The sequence below is a fragment of the Pinus tabuliformis genome, chromosome 4_2 (assembly GCF_031772625.1).
Source record: "Pinus tabuliformis cultivar Carrire ecotype Pingquan chromosome 4_2, CPIR1, whole genome shotgun sequence".
NCBI classification, from domain to species: Eukaryota; Viridiplantae; Streptophyta; class Pinopsida; order Pinales; family Pinaceae; genus Pinus; species Pinus tabuliformis.
Window position 1 is genome coordinate 635,277,839 of NC_142304.1, and position 20,182 is coordinate 635,298,020.

A 20,182-nucleotide genomic window follows, 5' to 3' on the forward strand; every position below is an offset into this window, starting at 1 on the left:
TCTTTAAGTGATGGAAATGATTTTATCATTACAAACCGCACCATCATAATTTAAAATTATTTAAAAAAAACATTTTTCGTTTTTGACAATGAAAAATTAAATTCTTAGTGAATTTAGTATATTAAACGTACCAGGGCATTTATTCAAATAACCCCACCAAGTACCAGAGCTCTTTTTGGATGTAATTTATTTGATTTATGTATAAAATATATTTAATGGATCTTGTATTCAATGGTACACGTTTTATATGGATAAAAAATGTCTAAGAATTTATCAAGTAACAAGAATATTGATTGACGAGCCCGCCGGCCAAGCTCTGAGCGATCAGCCCGAACGCTGCTCCTCGGCCCAGCTCGGCCCTCCTCGGCCTTTCCAATCCCTGTGCGGCCTGATCTCTCCTGATCCGTCGCGGGTCTGCCCAGTGGATCTCATCCCGGCGACCAGTCTCGGCCCTGAGGCTATCTTGGAAGGCCACCCTCCTCTGCGATTCTGCGAGTTCTCAAATCGGTGGATCGACCTTTTTCCTGGGGCTCCTCCTGAGCGGCTCTGGGGGATATGATCGCAGGTTCTGGGTGAGCTCGATAAGATCGAGCTATGGCTGCCTCATCGGGGTCCCCCTCTCCCCCTTCTTCTGAAGTCAAGGCTTTTGTCAACTTGTTGAACTCTCTTCCAAAGAAGAAATCGACCGAGGCTGCGAAATTTGTAAAGCGTCCGGACGACATCCCTGAGATCTCGCTTCCCCCTAAGAAGCCGATCCAGGTCGCCCTTTCATTAGCAGAGCGAGCCTTGGTTGGGCAGTTCACTAGGCTCTGGCCCTCCCCCAAAACCACGGAGAGCTGGGTAGCAAGGAACTGGGCGCCGCTCATTAAAAATAGAGTCACCTCGTATTTCCTGGGGAAGGGTTTCTTCCTGTTTGAGTTTGCTGAAAAAGAAGATAAGGAGCTGATATTCCACAATGGTCCCTATTTCATGGGCCCTCAAGGACTGTATCTCAACAAGTGGATGCCTGACTTTGATCCATCAGTTGACGTCCCCTTAGCTGTTCTTGTGTGGGTTCGTCTGCCCAATCTACCAATGCACTGCTGGAACTGGGAATCCCTCAAACACATTGGAAATACTCTAGGCAAATTCATTGACCGCGCCAACAGTAGAGATCAATTTGACTGTGCTAGAATCTGCGTCGAAGTGGACCTCGAGGTCGGTTTGCCTAAGGCAATAAAGATTAGGGTTGGAAGTTGGTCGCATGTTCAAAAACTGGACTATGAACAGCTTCCGTTCAAGTGCAGGAAGTGCCAGGTCTACGGCCATTTTGCTAGGGACTGCCCAAAAAATAGTGAAGCAGAGAAAAGCAAAGGGGAAGGATGGATGCCGGTCAAAAGATCCAAAAGCAAAGCCCCAAGAAATGGAAACAATAATACCAAGGCTCCCCAGACAGGCCCTGGGTTCCATACTCCTCACATGGAAGAGAAAGGAAACAAATACATCCAGCTAAGCTCAGCAACAGAGGACACTCAAGGTATAGAGATACAGAATGAAGGATCGCCTCACAAAGAGCCCCCCTTGGAGCCAAAGCAAGTCGAAAACAATGTAGACAAAACTGAAGAGATACCCTCAAAAGAGGCTGAGGAAGTGCAAAGCTCGGAGGACTCAGAAGAAGAAGGTGAAATAGTAGGCTCGCAATCCTCGGCCAAAAGATCACTGAGAGGCCGAAAAACTGCCTGCGAAAAAAGGGAGCAGGAGACTTATAAGGACAAATTGCAAGGAAGCCAGCCTACCCTTGAGAAACTGTTGGCTAAAACCCCGAAGATGACTAGAAATCAGCTCCAGAGCTATAAAGGAGCTCCCCACTCCAAAAGTAAGTGATGAAGATCGTCTCCTGGAATTGTAGGGGTATGGGAAGCAAAAGAAAAGAAGAAGTCGTCAAAAGTCTGATAAGATCTGACTCTCCTGACATACTCCTAATCCAGGAGACCAAAATGGAGGATAAGGTCTTCCTCCATATCGGAAAAAACTTATGGAAAAGAAGTGAAGGACAAGCAGTCTCAGCCATGGGGGCCTCAGGAGGCCTGGGCACTCTCTGGAATGCAAACAAATTCTCAAAGGTTAAACAGGTCGCCAACCCACATTGGCTTTACACTAAGCTGAAACATGCAGACTCAGTGGAGACCCTCTGCCTCTTTAATGTGTATGTTCCAGCCAGCGCAGGAGAGAAAAAGATCTGCTGGGATTCCATCAGAGGACTAGCAGAATCTGAAGATTTAGCAAATAACATCATTGCTGGAGATCTAAACCTCACTTTATCTCTAACGCAAAAACGTGGAGGAAGCATAGTAAGGGATCCGGTGCACGAATGGGTGGAGGATCTGCTCCAGGATTGGGATATGATCGACATCAAGCCTTCGACAGGCAAGTATACTTGGACCAATAGAGGTCTTGGCCCGGGACACATCGCTGCAAGGTTAGACAGATTTCTTGTTCAAAGTTCCTTTCTTCTTCTTGGTTTAGAACCTAGAATGCATATTCTCCCTTGCAGTGTTTCTGATCACAGACCCATCAAACTTGATCTGGTGGCCCACATGGATCAAGGCCCCATCCCTTTCAAATTCAGTTCCCTTTGGGTCAAGGAATAGTCCTTTATGCAATTAGTAAAAGACACTTGGAAGCATCCTGTTAATGGCTCAGCCTTCTTCGTTTGGGAAGAAAAGCTTAAGAGAGTGAAAGCAGCCTTGAAAACCTGGGCAAAATCCCTTCCTAACCCAGCAATGGAAAGGAAAAAGATTCAAGAATGCCTTGAGAGCCATCACCTGAAATCGGAAAAGGAAGTAATCACAAAAGAAATCCTTGATAAGGAGGCAGAGCTTCAGCAACAACTTCTCAAAGCAAGCTCGGTCGAGGAAGAGTACTGGAGGGTCAAATCTCGGAGGCTTTGGCTCAAGGCAAGAGATAGAAACTCTGCCTTCTTCCACAAGCAAGCTCAAGCACGGAAAAACTTCAACTCCATCTCAGAAATTAAGGTAGAGAATATCACTCATAGAGATCTGCAAAGCATAAAAAAGGCTGCCTTCCTTCACTTCAAAAATCTGTACAGTGAGAAAGAGACCCTGGGGCAGACTTCCTCCTTAGTCAATGAGGTGCCCACTCTGATATCGGCTAGAAAGAATCAGTCCTTGGAAGCAGAAGTCACCAACGAAGAGATCAAAATCGCTCTTTTTGCCATGGAACCGGACAAGGCCCCGGGCCCAGATGGATTCACTGCCAGATTCCTACAGAATTGTTGGCAGATTGTGGAAAAAGACTTGTGCAGAATGATCCGGAAATCCCAAGCTTGTCAGAAATTAGGGGGCAGTACCAATTCGGCTTTCCTGGCACTTATCCCAAAGGAAAAAGGTGTCAATACTTTTTCCAGGTTCCGCCCCATCTCCCTTTGTAACATCGGCTACAAACTGATAACAAAAGTGATTGCCAACAGGCTGAAAACTAGCCTTCCTTCCGTTGTCCCAGAGAACCAAGGAGGTTTCATCCAAGGAAGACAGATAGTGGATAATTATATCCTGCTCCAAGAGGCGATTCACTCAAGCTTGACCCGGAAAGAGAAAGGAATGGTGGTCAAATTAGATCTGGAGAGCGCCTTTGATAGGGTGAGACACAGATTCCTGTTTGATGTTCTGCATAATTTCGGATTTGGGGCCAAATTCATCAGCTGGATCAAGGCATGCATCAGTGAGCCATGGATCGCCCCCTTGGTGAATGGGAGGGCCACTGACTTCTTCAAAGCTTCTAGAGGGCTGAGGCAAGGGTGTCCCCTATCCCCCTTGCTCTTTGTTCTCCAAGCCTCTGTCCTCAGCTTCCTCTTGAATAAAAAGCAAACTGACCAAGAAATAATGGGCCTAAACATAGCAAGAGGTGTTAATAGCATAAATCATGCTCTGTTTGCGGATGACACTCTCCTATTGGGTGCTGCCACCTTGCCCTTGGCTATAAGATTCAAAGAAGTGTTGGATGCCTATTGAGAAGACTCAAGAAGCAGTCTCAACAAAGGCAAATGCCATATTTACTATTGGAATGCAACGATCAGATCGGTCCAAGCCATATCTAACTGTTTTGATTTTGCAGCTTCTTTCACTTGGTCATCCTTCAAGTATCTGGGCCTCCCGGTCTTCCAAAAAAGAGCCCTCAGCAGAGATTGGCTACCTTTGATGGAAAAATTCAAATCTAAAATTCGTTCATTGGGATTCAACTGGCTCAATTTAGCAGGCAAGACAGTGCTTATAAAGGATGTTCTGAATAATCTTCCCATTTACCAGGCTTCAGTGATGATGGCCCCCATTGGCATCACGAGGAAAATGGAGGAATATATCATAAACTTCTTTTGGAAAGGTGGCAAGGCTAATGAGAAGAGAATTCTGTTAATAAGTTGGGATACAATCTCCTTGCCCAGAATGGAAGGTGGGTTGCATTTTAAGAATATCAGCAATCAAAATATAGCATTGGGCGCAAAGCTGTTATGGAGGATAATTGCCCCAAACCCAGGCTAGGCTTAGCTTGCGCTCTGGAAAAATTACTTCCGTGGGCAAAGAGTACGTTGCCTGGACAACCCTATTTCCTCCACAGGTACCATGATACATAAGATGTTCGAGAAAGCCTCAGCCTTAATCAAACAACAGGTCCATTGGATACCTGGCAACGGAAAGCATATTAATATTTGGGAGGACCGTATTATGAGCAGGGATCCTAGTGTAGATGATAATTCCCCGTCTCAGTTAAAAGAATGGATGGATCGAGCAGGCGTTAAAACGCTATGGGATCTCTCGCAGTGGGAGAACAGAAGCTGGCAGCGATGGAGAAATCTAGAGGTGCCATCGCATTTATCCAACGACTACGCTTCCCTCCTCACTCACTTAAAAGGTAAAGCCCCTTTGAATACCAGAAAAGCTAACACGGGGGGATGGGGCTCGGTCCCGGGTACTTATACAGTTTCAAAAGGTTATAATCAGCTCTCTCAGAAACCGTATGCGCCGCCAGATCCAAAGCCATGGCAAGGGGTATGGTCTCAGCCAACGTTTCCGAAGATTGACATTTTTTGCTGGCTCCTCTGTCATCACAGGATCTTGACTGAGGACAGGCTCATCAAAAGAGGCGTAATTGGTCCCTCGCGCTGTTCGCTGTGTGAAGGCCACGAAGAAACCGCCGCCCACATGATGCTCTCCTGTAGTTTTGCAGCTGATCTATGGAAAGAGGTGTTAAAGCCTTTAAACATTGACTTCACCCCACCTGTTCACTGCTCAAAATTGTTCTCTATATGGAAGCACATGCACCCAGGTGGATCACCTCAGAACCTACACATCAAACAAGCGTGGCTCGCCATTCCTAAAATAATTTTCTGGCACATATGGCTGGAAAGAAACCACAGGATCTTCAATGGCAAGAAGAGTGATTTCAGGATAATCTGGACAAAAATCAAAAGTCATTTGAAAGAATGCTTGGGCGATCAGCTAGACAGAGCAGACCTTAGCGATCAGGACGCTGTCTGGGGCGATGCTTTGGGCCTCCAATTCACTGAAAAAGTCAGTCCCCCTCATATCCTTAAGCATTGGCAAATCCGCCTCAATGCTGCAGAGCTCGTTGATCTTTGCAAAAAGAAGGCAAGAAAAACTCTATTCTTCGATGGTGCTGCTAAAGGAAATCCCAGCCGCTTCGGAGCAGGGGGTGTTATTAAAAACGTAGATGGCAGAATCGAAGCCAAATATGCTTGGGGAGTGGGGTTCAATTCCAGCATCCAAGCCGAAGCTCTAGCTCCTCTCTAGGGCCTCAAGCTGCTCCTTTTTCTGGGCATCAAAGAAGCAACTATTTTTGGAGACTCCCAATCCATCATTAAGGCCATGGTTGACAATTCTTCTCCCATAGACTTAAGATTATCAAGACTTCTGAGCAGAATCATATTCCTGACAAATACCTTTCAGAATGTGGAATTTATTCATATAAAGAGAGACAACAATAAAGATGTCGATGCTGAAGCCAACAAAGCTGTTCTCCTCCCTCGTGGAGTCCTTCTAAGAGACGGAGATGAAGGCTAGGACCCCATCCCTTAACCAGCTGTTCAAAATGTTTTATTGCCTCTTATTACAGCAGTTTGTTTGCATTTGTAATTTAGGAAAAATAGACAATGCTACAAGAATCACAGCTAGGAAAAGTCGTAGGCTTATTAGAAAGGAAGTCATGTGGTGCCCGGTAACTGAGAATTCTGATCTCTGTTCACCTCATTGTAACCTGAATTAAGGCTTTCCAGCCAAGAATCAATATGTCAACATAACCATTCCTGTTAAAAAAAAAAACAAGAATATTGGTCGACAAAATGATAACACATCCAAAAAACAAGAAAAGGCGAGTTCTTTGTAAATTCTTTACAAAATTAATATGTTTGAATTATATGTAAGTTTAACTAATATGTATTAGTTAGTGTGTGTCATGTAGAGCCACAAATTGACGAATGCCAATAATATTATTTCTAATCTAAGTGCAAAACAGCGTAAAGCTCTGAGTGAAAAATTATAGAAGGATGAATCAGTTGAACGAAAAAATAATATTCAATATGAGTTTTTTTTTTAAATAGACTTATGAATATTAGATAACATTTTTCAAACAATCTATTAATTCATATATGTTTCATGTTCAACAGGGAGCAACAAAGAAGGATAAGATCAATGTCGTTCTAAGAAAAGAAAAAATATAGAACATGTAAATGATGATGAATTGGCCCTTAGCTCATCTGGAGTGTTGCTGGAGGTTAATGAAAGGGGGGAATTCTTTTTACAAAACTATGAGGGATATAATGGAACGAACGTATAGACGTACATTCCAGTTACAATACAAAAATCAATCCAATGATTAAAAGAACACAATTATATCTAAGCTACAGGAAGCATTTCTAGAGAAATAGTCAATGAGACCTATGAGACTTGCAATAGAAAAAATATACGACAACAAGAAAGAATAATTGAAAGGTAATATTCATAATTTTTTTTTTTAAGAATTATGTGTATATATTACTACAAACCATTACATTTATCAATATCAATTTTATTCTATTTAGTTTTCATATATTAATATAAAAACTATTTATTACCTTTTTTTCAAGAAGATTATGAAAGTCCCAAAGGATCAACGTGCTCATATGTGAAACATGTCAATATGAATGTCCAAAAAAATGTACAAGGAGTTGGTCAAAGAAATGGACATAATTTCATCATAGGAGGATCCATGTCAACAAAAACGTGCTTCAAATGTATGTAATCATGATTGAATGTGCACATATAAATAGACAATTTAGCATTAAATATTAATTTTCAAGTATTTTCTTATAGAAAAGAAAACAAAATAGAACTCCTTTAGCACATAAAACGGGACGACAAGGAAGAAAATGGTTAATATCAAAGTTTGTGAGTAATTGTTGATACTTCTTTATAACAACCCAAGTTTTCATTTTTATTTATTTATTTTTTATTTTAAGTTGTTTTACAACAACGCTCCTTGAATGTCTTCAAATAGGTGCTAAAATAAAAAGAAGAGCCATCAGAAGAATTGATTGACATTGGGTTAACTATGGGTTTTATTATATGTTGGCACATCAAAAATTAATTGTGGAATTTGTAAGTATCTATGTTGTTTTACTTCCTTGAATTTATAATTAATAGAACAAAATAATCATTTATATTAAATCTATGAATTATAATGGAGTATAAAACTTGCAGGAAACATAGTATGGAACTATGCCAACAGGAGAGTTGTTGCAACAAGGCATGAGACTTGGCTTTGAAACCAAGTGTATAGTTCATGGTTCATTACTTGCTATGGTAAATTTATATTTGATTTATAGTGATGTATATTATATATTTCATTTTTTTATTACTCTCACCAATGTAGATACACTCATTACAGTTTATTTTTATGTCTGCATATGGAACAAGATCAAGAAGACAAAAACAATCGATGCGATCAGTAAAAAAATTCATAAAAATAACCCAGGTCATGGAAGTAACTTGAGAACTAACAGCAGTTGCAACAAATAATGATGAACTATTTGGATATCAATGCAAGTTGTTGAATTTTTAGAAATAATTGTCTAGGAAAATTAGGCATTTTGTTTAATGTAATGGACATAGTGTCCCAATTGAAGGACAAGGGGTTACCAAGAACTATCCCTTTTTGTATGATAAAGTGTTCCTTATTGATATATAATAAATTAAATTTTAATTTATTCTATTGAGTTATATAATGTCGCTGTGAAATGTTTCACCACTCATTAAGTATATGAATGATTAAATATTATAATGAGGAGAAGTGAAATTTGATAATATAACAAATTAATCCAAATATCATATACAAATGCATTAATCAAAATTTATTTTATATGAATACTGTTATAAGATATATGTTTATTTTTTGATGAATACCAAATTTTAAAAATCACAATAATTGTAGTGTCACAGGTCGATGTTTCTAAAAAAGATAAAATCTCATAAAAAAACTCGTGCATCCATAACATAAACACGCATCGGTGCATTATGTTATCTAAAAGCACCATTATGACATTTTTTTGCATGGTTAGTGCCTTTTCTGAAACGACAACACCAAGGCGTTAGATTATTCAAGCACCGGTATTTTTTTGTATATAACACCCGAGTGCACTATAATTTTTAAAGTACTTGTGTTTTCATAAAACTAATGCTCTGATGCTACAAAATACTATTTCCATCCCTGGTCCATTATTTAAATTAATAATGCTCACTCGTTTATATCAGTAGCATTCTGGTGCTTTTATACAAATCATAAGCATTGAAGTTGCGAGTTTAAATAAAAACCTTGGTCTACAATATGTTTTTGCCTTCTCTGGTGTCGTTCCAAAAAAGAATGCACCAAAAGATTTTTTTAATATATAAACAACAAGCAGTATACATTTCAGGCACCAATGTTCTTTGTATTCAACACCTCGGTACTTTTCATTATGTATATAGCTCTAATGCTTTCATATATTTAGCGCACCCGTGTTATTTTCCCATGAAGCAGATTGATAAAAAACATCCACTAAAACCTATGGCTGCCCATATTTTTTCATTCGTGATGAAGTTCTGTTATAATCTCTGCTACCTAAAACATATCTTTTAGTAGAGGTTTTTTTTGACAAATTTTGGCAAAAATATAATAATTTTTTATTACTTATTAATTTTATTTTTATTTCAATTAAAATGACATTATGTGTTTTTATTATTAATTTTTAATTTAATATATCATTTTTCAAATGCTACACGATCTTCTCTATAGTAAACTATATATCACCTCTTAGCCCAACTAAAATATCAAATGCTTAGTCAAAGTTTTAAATAAATGTAAGATTGTCCTCTTTTTCTTATGTTGAATGACTTATTATTCCATAAAGCTTGGAATTATTGATAGTTTTTACTTTTTATATCCCTTGGGATGTTTAATTCCCCCAAAGTGACTTCCATCCTCAACCCCTCCCAATAAGGTTTGAAGCTGCAATTTAGTAGGGACTAAAACCAATATGAATCAATTATTTTACATGTCATAGGTTAAATTTTAAAATTTTTATCATAATCTTTGGGCAAGTAACATGATTTAGTATTTATATGAATTGGAAATTTTGATATATTTAAGAAATCAGTATGGAAAATACAATACAATGATCACATTGTTTATAATTTTATTGTTTTCGTAAGCTTGGTGGGACTACATCTTCATCATGTCCAATATATCACCTCGATCAGAGATTTGAACCAATGACTTCATATCAAGGATTGTTTTAACATAGCACTTGATCACTGTCTATCCAAGACCCCATAGACAAAATTCTATATAATTTTGATTTATGAGTGCTATTTTATATTTTTTAATAATGGTTAAACTAGCACTATAGTTTTATATCATATTTTTTTTAATTGGTGATTTATATGTGAGAATTAATATATTTTTTCTTTTTAATTTCTTTCTAAATGACATGATTTGGAATTTCTGTGTACTGAAATATTTTATTTATATAAAAACTAATATTAAAGTAAAATAAAATATTGATTTCATATTTTAATTATTTTTTTATTAATTTTGTATTTTCTAAAAAAATCAACAACTCATATATTAGCAAGATTTTGATAGTTTAATCAGAGCATCTATAGGTAATCTCAATCTGCCAAAGGGAAACTTGACCAAAGGTCAAAGAACAGAGCCAAAGGCGAGGAAGGTTTTGCACCAAATTCAACCAAGGAATCGACTAAGACTGGCACAAATAAAACCAACGAGGCCATAGGTGTCTTTCTGGACAATGTAAATGGAACTGAATGTTTTAATGCCACGAGTGCTCAAACCCATCCCTAAAGAGATCTAACAAATAATTGAGACTCATAATAAATATAAGATTGACACAAGAATGCCCAATATTCAGACTAGAAGGCTTAGATGTTACTCCAAGATTTTTGACCTATGAAAGTTGGTGTCCTTTGTCACCTTGTCGTCCTACTTTGGGCCACTCAATACTTGAATTTCCCACTAACTCGACACCATACACCATTGTCGGCTAACCTTGAGTCGAAACTCCTCACCTCGAGGGTTTGGGACGAACAAAATCCCTGCTAAAAGGTTCAAACGAGTCTGTATAAGAATAGCATAGCAAGGATTCCATGCATTGACTTCTCAACATAATGTTGCCCTAGATATCCCACTTGCAGTGAGAAATAAGCAAGAAAACAATTAAAAGAGATAGCAATTCAAATTCAAACATAGTGAATGATCTAGAGAAGGAGCAAGCCATCTGAATAACGTTTGCAATTGAGAGATCACATACTTTTGCATGAAAAGAGGTGGCGCAGCTAAAATAAGAATTTCAAAATAAACCCGTCAATAAATAAAATTTGACAGTTGTCACACCTTTTCCACCTATTTTCCTAATTAAAAAAAATAATATAATAATTTTGTGATTTTTTAAACTGTAATTTGACAAACAAATCACATAGTTATCAAATTCCATCCTAATCCTAGCCCTAGCCATCCCCTCTTAATTGCAATAGGTAATGGTGGAATGGCAGGCACGCCCTGCAAATACCTGCTAGCCACGATTTTATGATTTTTTTTAATTATAAAGGATATGCAAATACACATATTTATAAATTTAATTAATTATATATATAATTAATATTTTTTATATTGTATTCTGTTAATTTTAATCAAAATTTGATTAAAAAATTAAAATTAAAATTTATATTGTTTAATCTACATAATTAAAATGTTGAATTTATTTATACATTCAAAAATTATTTTAAATTAAAAAAGTTTCATATTACCAAATTTTAATGAATTACTGTGAAAATATATCTCTATATATAAATAAATAAATAAGCTAACTCAATAAAATAAACTATATTTCAAAATTATTTATACCGATTACATACATCTTGACCGTTTGCAAATTGTCAAACAAACAAACTTTTCTATTTTGCCAGACTCAATAGTCATGGATTTAGCCGGCGCGCTCTTTAGAAATCTGGGTCTATTGAGTGTGGAAAATAGAAAAGTTGGTTTGTTTGACGATTTGCAAACTGTTGATTTCTGAAAATTAAAAATGAATAAGAAAACTTGCAAAACACGCATTATGAAGGTACTTAGTCTTTTCACGCATATACCGTCCTCTATATATTTGAAAGAGCGAAAATTTGGTATATTGGAAATGATGGGTATATATATCGTCTCGAGATCGAGCCAAAAATTATGCAGAAATAGAACGCTGGGAGAGATAGTCTCAAAACTTGTACAAAAATAGAAGGCTTGCAGTGATTAGATGACACCGACGGTTTCCAATTTCCATCTGACAGAAAAATCTCCGTCAAATAACATGCCTTGGCTGACGAAATCTCTATTTATACAATCTTGCAGTTGGCTCGCTGGCATCCAGTCATCCTTGTACAATGCAAATTGTTGATAACTTTCGAAATCGTCCTCCAAGTGCCAGTTTTCAGCGAGGGATTTAACATCCGTGCTCTCCACAAGCCATCCATTGTTCTCTTGGGAGATAGACAGATTTCGTCGTTCAAGTCCAGAATGGGGTTCGGCGGAATGCCGGGCTCGCCGTGTGAAGCGTCCCAGGAATAACACATATCATCCCCCAAGTCCGAATCTTGGGTTTGGTCTTGATCGTCCCTAGGAGCATTGTCGGTTGCCCAAGTATCCCCCGAGTTGGAGATGTGATGAGAAGTGGAAGACGTCGCCGCAATCTCTTCCTCCAGGCTTTTCATGACTTCGTTTACCAGCTCCTCACTAGGAGCGCAATCATCGTCATCATCTTCTGATAACGTTTTGTCTAACTGCATTAAATGAAGAAATCGGTCTGTTTCTTCGCTGCAGAAACGTTTCGGGTACCCGGCATCAATGGAGTCCACTAGAGCCTGGGGCTCGCGACCGCGTTTTCTGAGCGTCTCAGACATTATCGAGAGATGGCCCGGAGATCCTAACACGGAAGGCGACGGTTGTGAAGAGACAAGAAAAGGATGATACTCCAACTGCAGCGGAGAACAGGTCTTCTTGCTATTATTGTCTGAGATGGGTAGCAAAGCGATTATGAGAAAAGCGGAAAGGGGAATTGGCTACATATAGCTAAGGCAAGGCAAGGCACGGGAAGTCATATATATAGGGAAACCCAGAGGATTTGGTGGAAGAGAGAACAGTCAGGGATGGGAGGGGGATTTTTGAATGATAGTCTCGAAAATTTCAGACGGCAGGTCTGGGTTTTGTCTGCAATCTCTGGCCTCTTTAAATATTGCTGAAGAGTTTGCTTCACGACAAAGGTATCAGATTTTCAATCGATCCGTTTCAAGAAAGCTCATTGTCAATCAATCCGTTTCAACTTTCAACAAAGTTGGTTGTGGAACAGATTCCACGTCATCATGACAGTAAGAAATTTATTGCCGCTGTTGAACCCTAATTTACTCCGGCCCGGGGCGCCGTGCCAGGCTAGGTACGAGCTTGCGTAGGTATGCGTTAGATGAATCGTCACCGGTCGAAACCCGCAGGGCAACATCATCTTTCAATATGCTTAAAGCTTAATGGGATCAGTTCAATTGATTCTTTTCAAATTTGATAAGTATTTTTGTGAAGCTGGAATTGAAGGTTTTTATTTAGGAATTTTGGCCATAAAGTCCCGTGGACGGGTGCGGTACACCTGAAGAATGTCTTTGCTATTTGAAATTTTAGGAATTAAAAAATAATTAAAAAAAGAGAGTTTACTCCTATTTTAATTGGCCTGCCCACTGACAACTTATTTTTTGTTTTTCATATTTGTGTTATATAATGCTAATCCATATTTAAAATGTGTGATAATCCATCAGAAAAATACGTGTAACGAGAGTTAATTATAAAAGAAAAAAAGTCATAGGAATGATGCATCATTTGAATTTGAAGGTTGGATTTTATTTTCTAAATAATTGTGAAATACAAAAAATTATCATATAATTTTTTATAAAATTATTATTTTTAATTATTTAAAAATATATAAATAAATACGAAAATAAATTTAAAATATTTATTATAAAATATAAATTTAATAACTCAAATCTATTATTTTAATAATATATATAATTTTATTAATTATATATTGTTACACTATACAGCTCCGCGAAGAACACTACGACTTCATAAGTTGTAATTGAATATCTTAACTTGTTTTGCCTTTGTAAATTAAATACTAACATGAAAAAGATAATAAAGATAATGAGCATCTGCCACCATATAATTACGCCATAAGACATTCCCCTCTGAAATCAACTCCTCTTTCGTTTTACCTGTCTTACTACGATCCGTCCGATCTAATGTTAGACGATTAAAATGTTTGCCACTGTTAATTTATAGCTAAAATAATAACAGTTATTTTTTTTATTGGCGCAGCGAATCCTAGATTGAGCGAAGGTAGAGGGCCATGGCTTGCAATATTGCAAAATATTGTTGTCTTCGAAGTGCAAAAACCCACCTCTAGTTGAAACCCTCCTTTGGTTGTTTCGTCTCTGTCTAGCGAGTTTCATGTTTGGCCCTGCTAGAGAGGGTTTCCTGCTTGTCCCTGCCAATGTCCAGGAAACGTGTCACTCACCTTCTTAAGGTTGTGCATATTTCTAGATTTTCCTTTTGAGTGCATTTCCTTCTGTTTGCTTACTCGATTTATCCCTTTTACCATAGCACATTTGATTAAATTTTTTCTTTGTTTGGCTATTCTGGTTATTTGTTGATATGCTTATTGTTATCTCTACTTTTTGGACAGGCATTTGGTGGGCTTTGTGCTTTTCCTCTACCTCACAATATACACAACCACCAAGCTTCCTAGTGTGGCGGATCTACCTGTTCCCAACATGGCCAATCTTTACAAACTGGGCATTTACAACTGAGATGGTAGTTGGCATGAATGATAGGCTGATAACCCCATGGCCGGCCGCAGAAGAAATTTCAGTTGTGAAATCCCATGACTGCTCCGAAGGAGGCCGAGGTGTAACCAAGTTGTCAGGGTCCAAGATGAATTCTTGCCCGTTCTAATTTGTTATTACAGTGAGTTCCTTAACAAGTTAAGAAGTCCTTTGTGACAATGGTTGTGAAAGGAAAGAGCATAGACTTGTACAACAAAGGAACCTCACTTCTCGGGCAGCACAACTAATCATTACCAGAAATCTCCCTCTGCCAGGGGATTTCAAATCTCAAACAATACTTACATAGCAGCAGTTCGCTTTAGCTTCTATTTCTTCAAAATCAGCAGGATCTAGGACAAGGAGTCCTCAATCTCTGTTTTTTTTCCAATTTACAGCGATATAGAGTTGTTTGCAATCACACCAGATCACCACCCACCTTCTTGAGGTTGTGCATATTTCTAGATTTGCCTTTTGAGTGCATTTCCTTCTGTTCGCTTACTTGATTTATCACTTTTACCATAACACATTTGATTAAAAAATTTCTTTGTTTGGTTACTCTGGTTATTTGTTGACATGCTTATTATTATCCATGCTTTTTGGACAGACATTTGGTGGGTTTTGTGCTTTTCCTCTGCCTCACACTATACATAGCGACCAAGCTTCCTAGTGTGGCGGATCTGCTTGTTCCCAACAAGGCCAATCTTTACAGACTGCACAATGAGATCAGGGCATGGCCCATGTATATGCCAAATATAGCGGAACTGTAGGTAGAATTGAGGACGTCTTTACCTAACTGGGTTAGCAATTGAATTCCAAGAAACTTCTCACAATCTAATCAAACCGAGCATTGAATACTTGCAAGTTATTGTTTTCTTACTCTTACATTTTCAGTAGAAAATTGGAAATTGTATTTGGCACAATGGCTTTTTAAGTTGATTCAATGTTATTTCAATCTTAGACTTCCAGGATTTTCTAAGAATGCATAGATCTCAGAATGGTATTTTTCGTGCATCTATGGGTCTTGTTATCATGCATCATCCAATAGCACATCATGCATAGCATGTATCATTTTCCAGCTTAATCCCTAGCACATCTTTGCAAAATACAATCTAAATTATTATTGCATATTTTTTTTATGATTCAGAGAAGAAAAGTTTTTGTTGACTGAAAAAACAGCACATCAAGAAACAACATGGAAGTCCAGACTCCAAACTTCCACAACTATCCAATGTTTGAGATTTACAATAAATAAAGAGGGAAAGAAAACTCAAAAAATTAGATTGGGAGCGATGTCGTAAGTCGTCGAAGAGTCCTGTAATAAAATCCTGGATTGATGCCCTTAGAAAAGCATTTTCCCAAATTGATCTCAACTATCCAAACCATAACTGACCACAACAAACTGCTTATTCACTAAGATCCGAGAAAAGTACTATCGTGTAAATCACAATTCCTCCTTCCACCAGCCTGAGAATACTCTTCTTCTTATTTGGTCTATGTGGTGAAAATTTAGCCATATAGTGACGGAGGCCTTTCCAGCAAGGTTCAACGACACACCTAATATGTGTTAATTACAGATTATACAAAAAGATGGAGCTCATCTCTATGTTTAAGCAGAAAAAGGGATCTGATATGTGCTAGCCCCCTTATAGGTCCTTTAGGCTTTAATAGACTATAATACCGAATTTGATCAGCCTAATACCAGGATTGAACTATGATATTAGAGGTAGTGGACCAGTTATGACTTATGCACAATGCTAGATAACGACTCCCAAGTTTAAGTACCAATCTTGGTAGTTGACTTGAATCACAATTCAGTGTGCATGTGTTTATGTGTCCTTGCAGATTCACTACATACAATAGCCAATAGAGTTTGGTATAATTGTCTGCAAAAATACAGATACAGTGATATGATATGTTCTTGAAATGTACAATTACATAGTGCATGATCCCTTAGCCATTAAAGCTTTGAAGATTAACATTCTTATATGTCTGCATAGGTATTTACAATTCTAAATATCACTTGATTTCATTCTAGACCCTGACTGCTAACTCACTATGAATTGGAAATCCTAAACATCATTTAATAGCTATCTTCCTTGCACCTCCATTTGGACCGAAGAATTTATATAATCAGGTTGTTATTTTTCCAGTTTGATTTTGGTTACAACAACTTCCAATTCTACATCTATCATTGCCATGATGATTGAGTTTCTCGTTACTTAAAGCCTTTGTTGATTGGGTCCACTGAATGAGCCAAGTTCATGTTAGCTTTGGTTGAGTTGATGTAAAATTGTGTAGTGGAGTTGATATCAAATAAGGTCTAGCTATAGAATTACCAAACTGAGTTGAAGTTGGCTTAGGTAGACATACAAGGTTACACATACATTCTTGTTATCACTTCTAGAACAAAAAGCTACTCAAGAAACACAACAGAAATATATTATATGAACCGAAGAGAAATGCAAAAAAGTCTGTTCTCAAATTTACTGTTCACAACCTTACATTCACCATCTCAGAACAGTAAAGTAAGAATGTAAATTTGATAGAAAAGTCTATAATAGAGCGATACAAACTTAGAATGGTTCCATATAATTCTTAGTGCATGTCACTAGAACTCAAGCTTCTCTTGCAATATTGGCCTTGAGGGATTCTTTTCATTAAAATTCATAATTTAAGAGTTGACAAAATTCAAACCCAATTCTTGTTTCTCAACTAGTTGATTCCCTTTTATATCTATTCTCGTCGATGCCTTGTGAACTCTTGGAATTCCTTCTTGGCAGTTATGAAAATTTCATTTAAATAGGATATTTTACAACAAGGATATGCCTCTGGTTGGAGCCATAGGCTACCATGTGCCTTATCATCCAGATAGGCTGACCATACATCATGCTGAGAGGAGATTCCTATTATGCACTTGAATATTAATTGCTCAAAGGAAACTTCATAAGATATCAACTATTTGGGAATAGGCTCCGCACCACTTTTGAGTGTGCTGAGATATAAATTAATCAAATTTATCTCATTTGAATGGTTTGCAATGTATTCCTTTAATATCTCCTTAGATATCCTTGAGGTCATTCCAATAGCAGTCCCTTTATCTATGATAATTGCCTCTAGGTCATTCAAAGAATTAGCTATAGGTATGGATGAACTCATGTCTCCAAGTGGGGGGAGAGGACATCTTATATTTCTCGAAGGATGCACTTGTGGATATGCAATTTGCTAGAGTTGTATAGTTTCATTCCATCTCACTTTCAATAATTCAAGGAAGATTATCAGGTGCATCCGTTTCCTCTACTTTCCATTTCTTTAGTATATTTGATGCTCATTTGGGCCTCATATAATATCACTTTTTTGTCTTTGATGCCAAATAATTGAGGAATTGAGTGGTGTAACCTTGAAATTTTTGAAGATTACCATACATAAACCTTTGGGCGGCACTTAGTTCATATTGAAGTTCAAAAGTGCAGGCTTTGAACTTGGGCAGGCTAGTCATGTTTGTTTTATAATGGGCCACTTCCTTCTCTAATTGATCTATCTTTTGTTTGTAGCCTTTTATTTCCTTGACCATATTTTTTATGTTAAATTCAGAAGCCTGAGTGAGAACAACACTTGTAGAAGTTGTGGCAATTGGATTGGTTCTTGCATTTACAATCAATGCAGTCTTAGTAGTCATTGTGAGGTTTGGGACTCTAAGTAATTTGGGTTTCTTGTGAGATTATTTTACCACCCATCCTTTTATCTAATTGAAGGAAAATGCTTTTGGAATTGTGATTGCTTCAAACTTTGATGGGTGAAATTTTCTACGTTGAGTTGGCTTAAAAGGAAATGGTGTCCTGTGATAGATGGCCTTGGGGATTCAATAGATGTTTTAGTCAGTGTGCATGTGTTTATGCGTCCTTGTAGATTCACTACTTACAATAGCAATTAGAGTTTGGTATAATTGTCTGCAGAAATACACATACAATGATATGATATGATCTTAAAATGTATAATTACAGAGTGCATGATCCCATAGCCATTAAAGCTTTAAAGAGTAACATTCATATATGTCTGCATAGGTATTTACAATTCTAAATATCTCTTGATTTCGTTCTAGACCATGACTGCTAACTCACTATGAAATGGAAATCCTAAACATCATTTAATAGTTATCTTCCTGCACCTCCATTTGGACTAAAGAATTTATATAATCAGGTTGTTAGGTTTCCAGATTGATTTTGGTTACAACAACTTCCAATTCTACACCTATCATTGCCATGATGATTGAGTTTCCCATTACTTAAAGCCTTTGCTGATTGAGTCCACTGAATGAGCTAGGTTCATGTTAGCTTTGGTTGAGTTGATATAAAATTGTGTAGTGGAGTTGATATCAACTAAGGTCTAGCTGTAGAATTACCAAACTGAGTTGAAGTTGGCTTAGGTAGACATACAAGGTTAAACATACATTCTTGTTATTACTTCTAGAAAAAAAGGCTACTCAAGAAACACAATATAAATATATTATATGAACAACAAAGAAATGCAGAAAAGTTTGTTCTCAAATTTACTGTTCACAACCTTACATTCACCATATCAGAACAGTAAAGAAAGAATGTAAATTTCTGATAGAAAAGTCTATAATAGAGCAATACAAACTTATAATGGTTCCATATAATTCTTAGTGCATGTCACTAGAACTCAAGCTTCTCTTGAAATATTGGTCTTGAGGGATTCTTTTCATTAAAATTCATAATTTAAGAGCTGACAAAATTCAAACACAATTCTTGTTTCTCAACTAGTTGATTCCATTTTATATCTATTCTCATCGATGCCTTGTGAGATCTTGGAATTATTTCTTGGCAGTTATGACCTTTTCATCTAAATAGGATATTTTACAACAAGGATATGCCTTTGGTTGAAGCCATAGGTTACCATGTGCCTTATCATCCAAATAGGCTGACCATACATCATGCTAAGAGGAGATTCCTATTATGCACTTGAATATCAATTGCTCAAAGGAAACTTCTTAAGATATCAACTATTTGGGAATAGGCTCCGCACCACTTTTGAGTGTGCTAAGATATAAACTAATCAAATTTATCTCATTTGAATGGTTTTCAATGTATTCCTTTAATATATCCTTGGATATCCTTGAGGACATTCCAATAGCAGTCCCTTTATCTCTAATAATTTCCTCTAGGTCATTCAAAGAATTAGCTATAGGTATGGATGAACTCATGTCTCCAAGTGGGGGGAGAGGACATCTTATATTTCTTGAAGGATGCACTTGTGGATATGCAATTTGCTAGAGTTGTATAGTTTCATTCACTCTCACTTTCAATAATTCGAGGAAGATCATCAGGTGCATCCGTTTCCTCTGCTTGCCATTTCTTTAGTATATTTTATGCTCATTTGGGCCTCATATAATGTCACCTGTTTGTCTTTGATGCTAAATAAGTGAGGAATTGAGTGGTGTAACCTTGAAATTTTTGAAGATTACTATACATAAACCTTTGGGCGATACTTAGTTCATATTGTAGTTCAAACGTGCAGGCTTTGAACTTGGGCAGGCTAGTCATGTTCGTTTTATAATGGGCCACTTCCTTCTTTAATTGATCTATCTTTTGTTTGTAGCCCTTTATTTCCTTGACCATATTTTTTGTGTTAAATGCAGAAGCCTGAGTGAGAACAACACTTGTAGAAGTTGTGGCAATTGGATTGGTTCTTGCATTTGCAATCAATGCAGTCTCAGT

At 37.3% G+C, this 20,182-nt stretch overlaps 1 protein-coding gene and 1 pseudogene across 1 annotated transcript; one reads left to right on the top strand and one right to left on the bottom strand.

The window, feature by feature from the left end:
* Nucleotides 1–2,048: 2,048 nt before the first annotated feature.
* LOC149170966 (uncharacterized) lies at nucleotides 2,049–4,535 on the top strand. The gene is made up of 3 exons (XM_089425793.1): nucleotides 2,049–2,406; nucleotides 2,683–3,720; nucleotides 4,114–4,535. The coding sequence occupies exons 1-3, from the start codon at nucleotides 2,049–2,051 to the stop codon at nucleotides 4,533–4,535; spliced, it is 1,818 nt and encodes a 605-aa protein (XP_089281919.1).
* Nucleotides 4,536–11,529: 6,994 nt separating this feature from the next.
* Nucleotides 11,530–12,625, bottom strand: LOC149170967 (uncharacterized; annotated as a pseudogene).
* Between the last annotated feature and the right edge of the window lie 7,557 nt (nucleotides 12,626–20,182).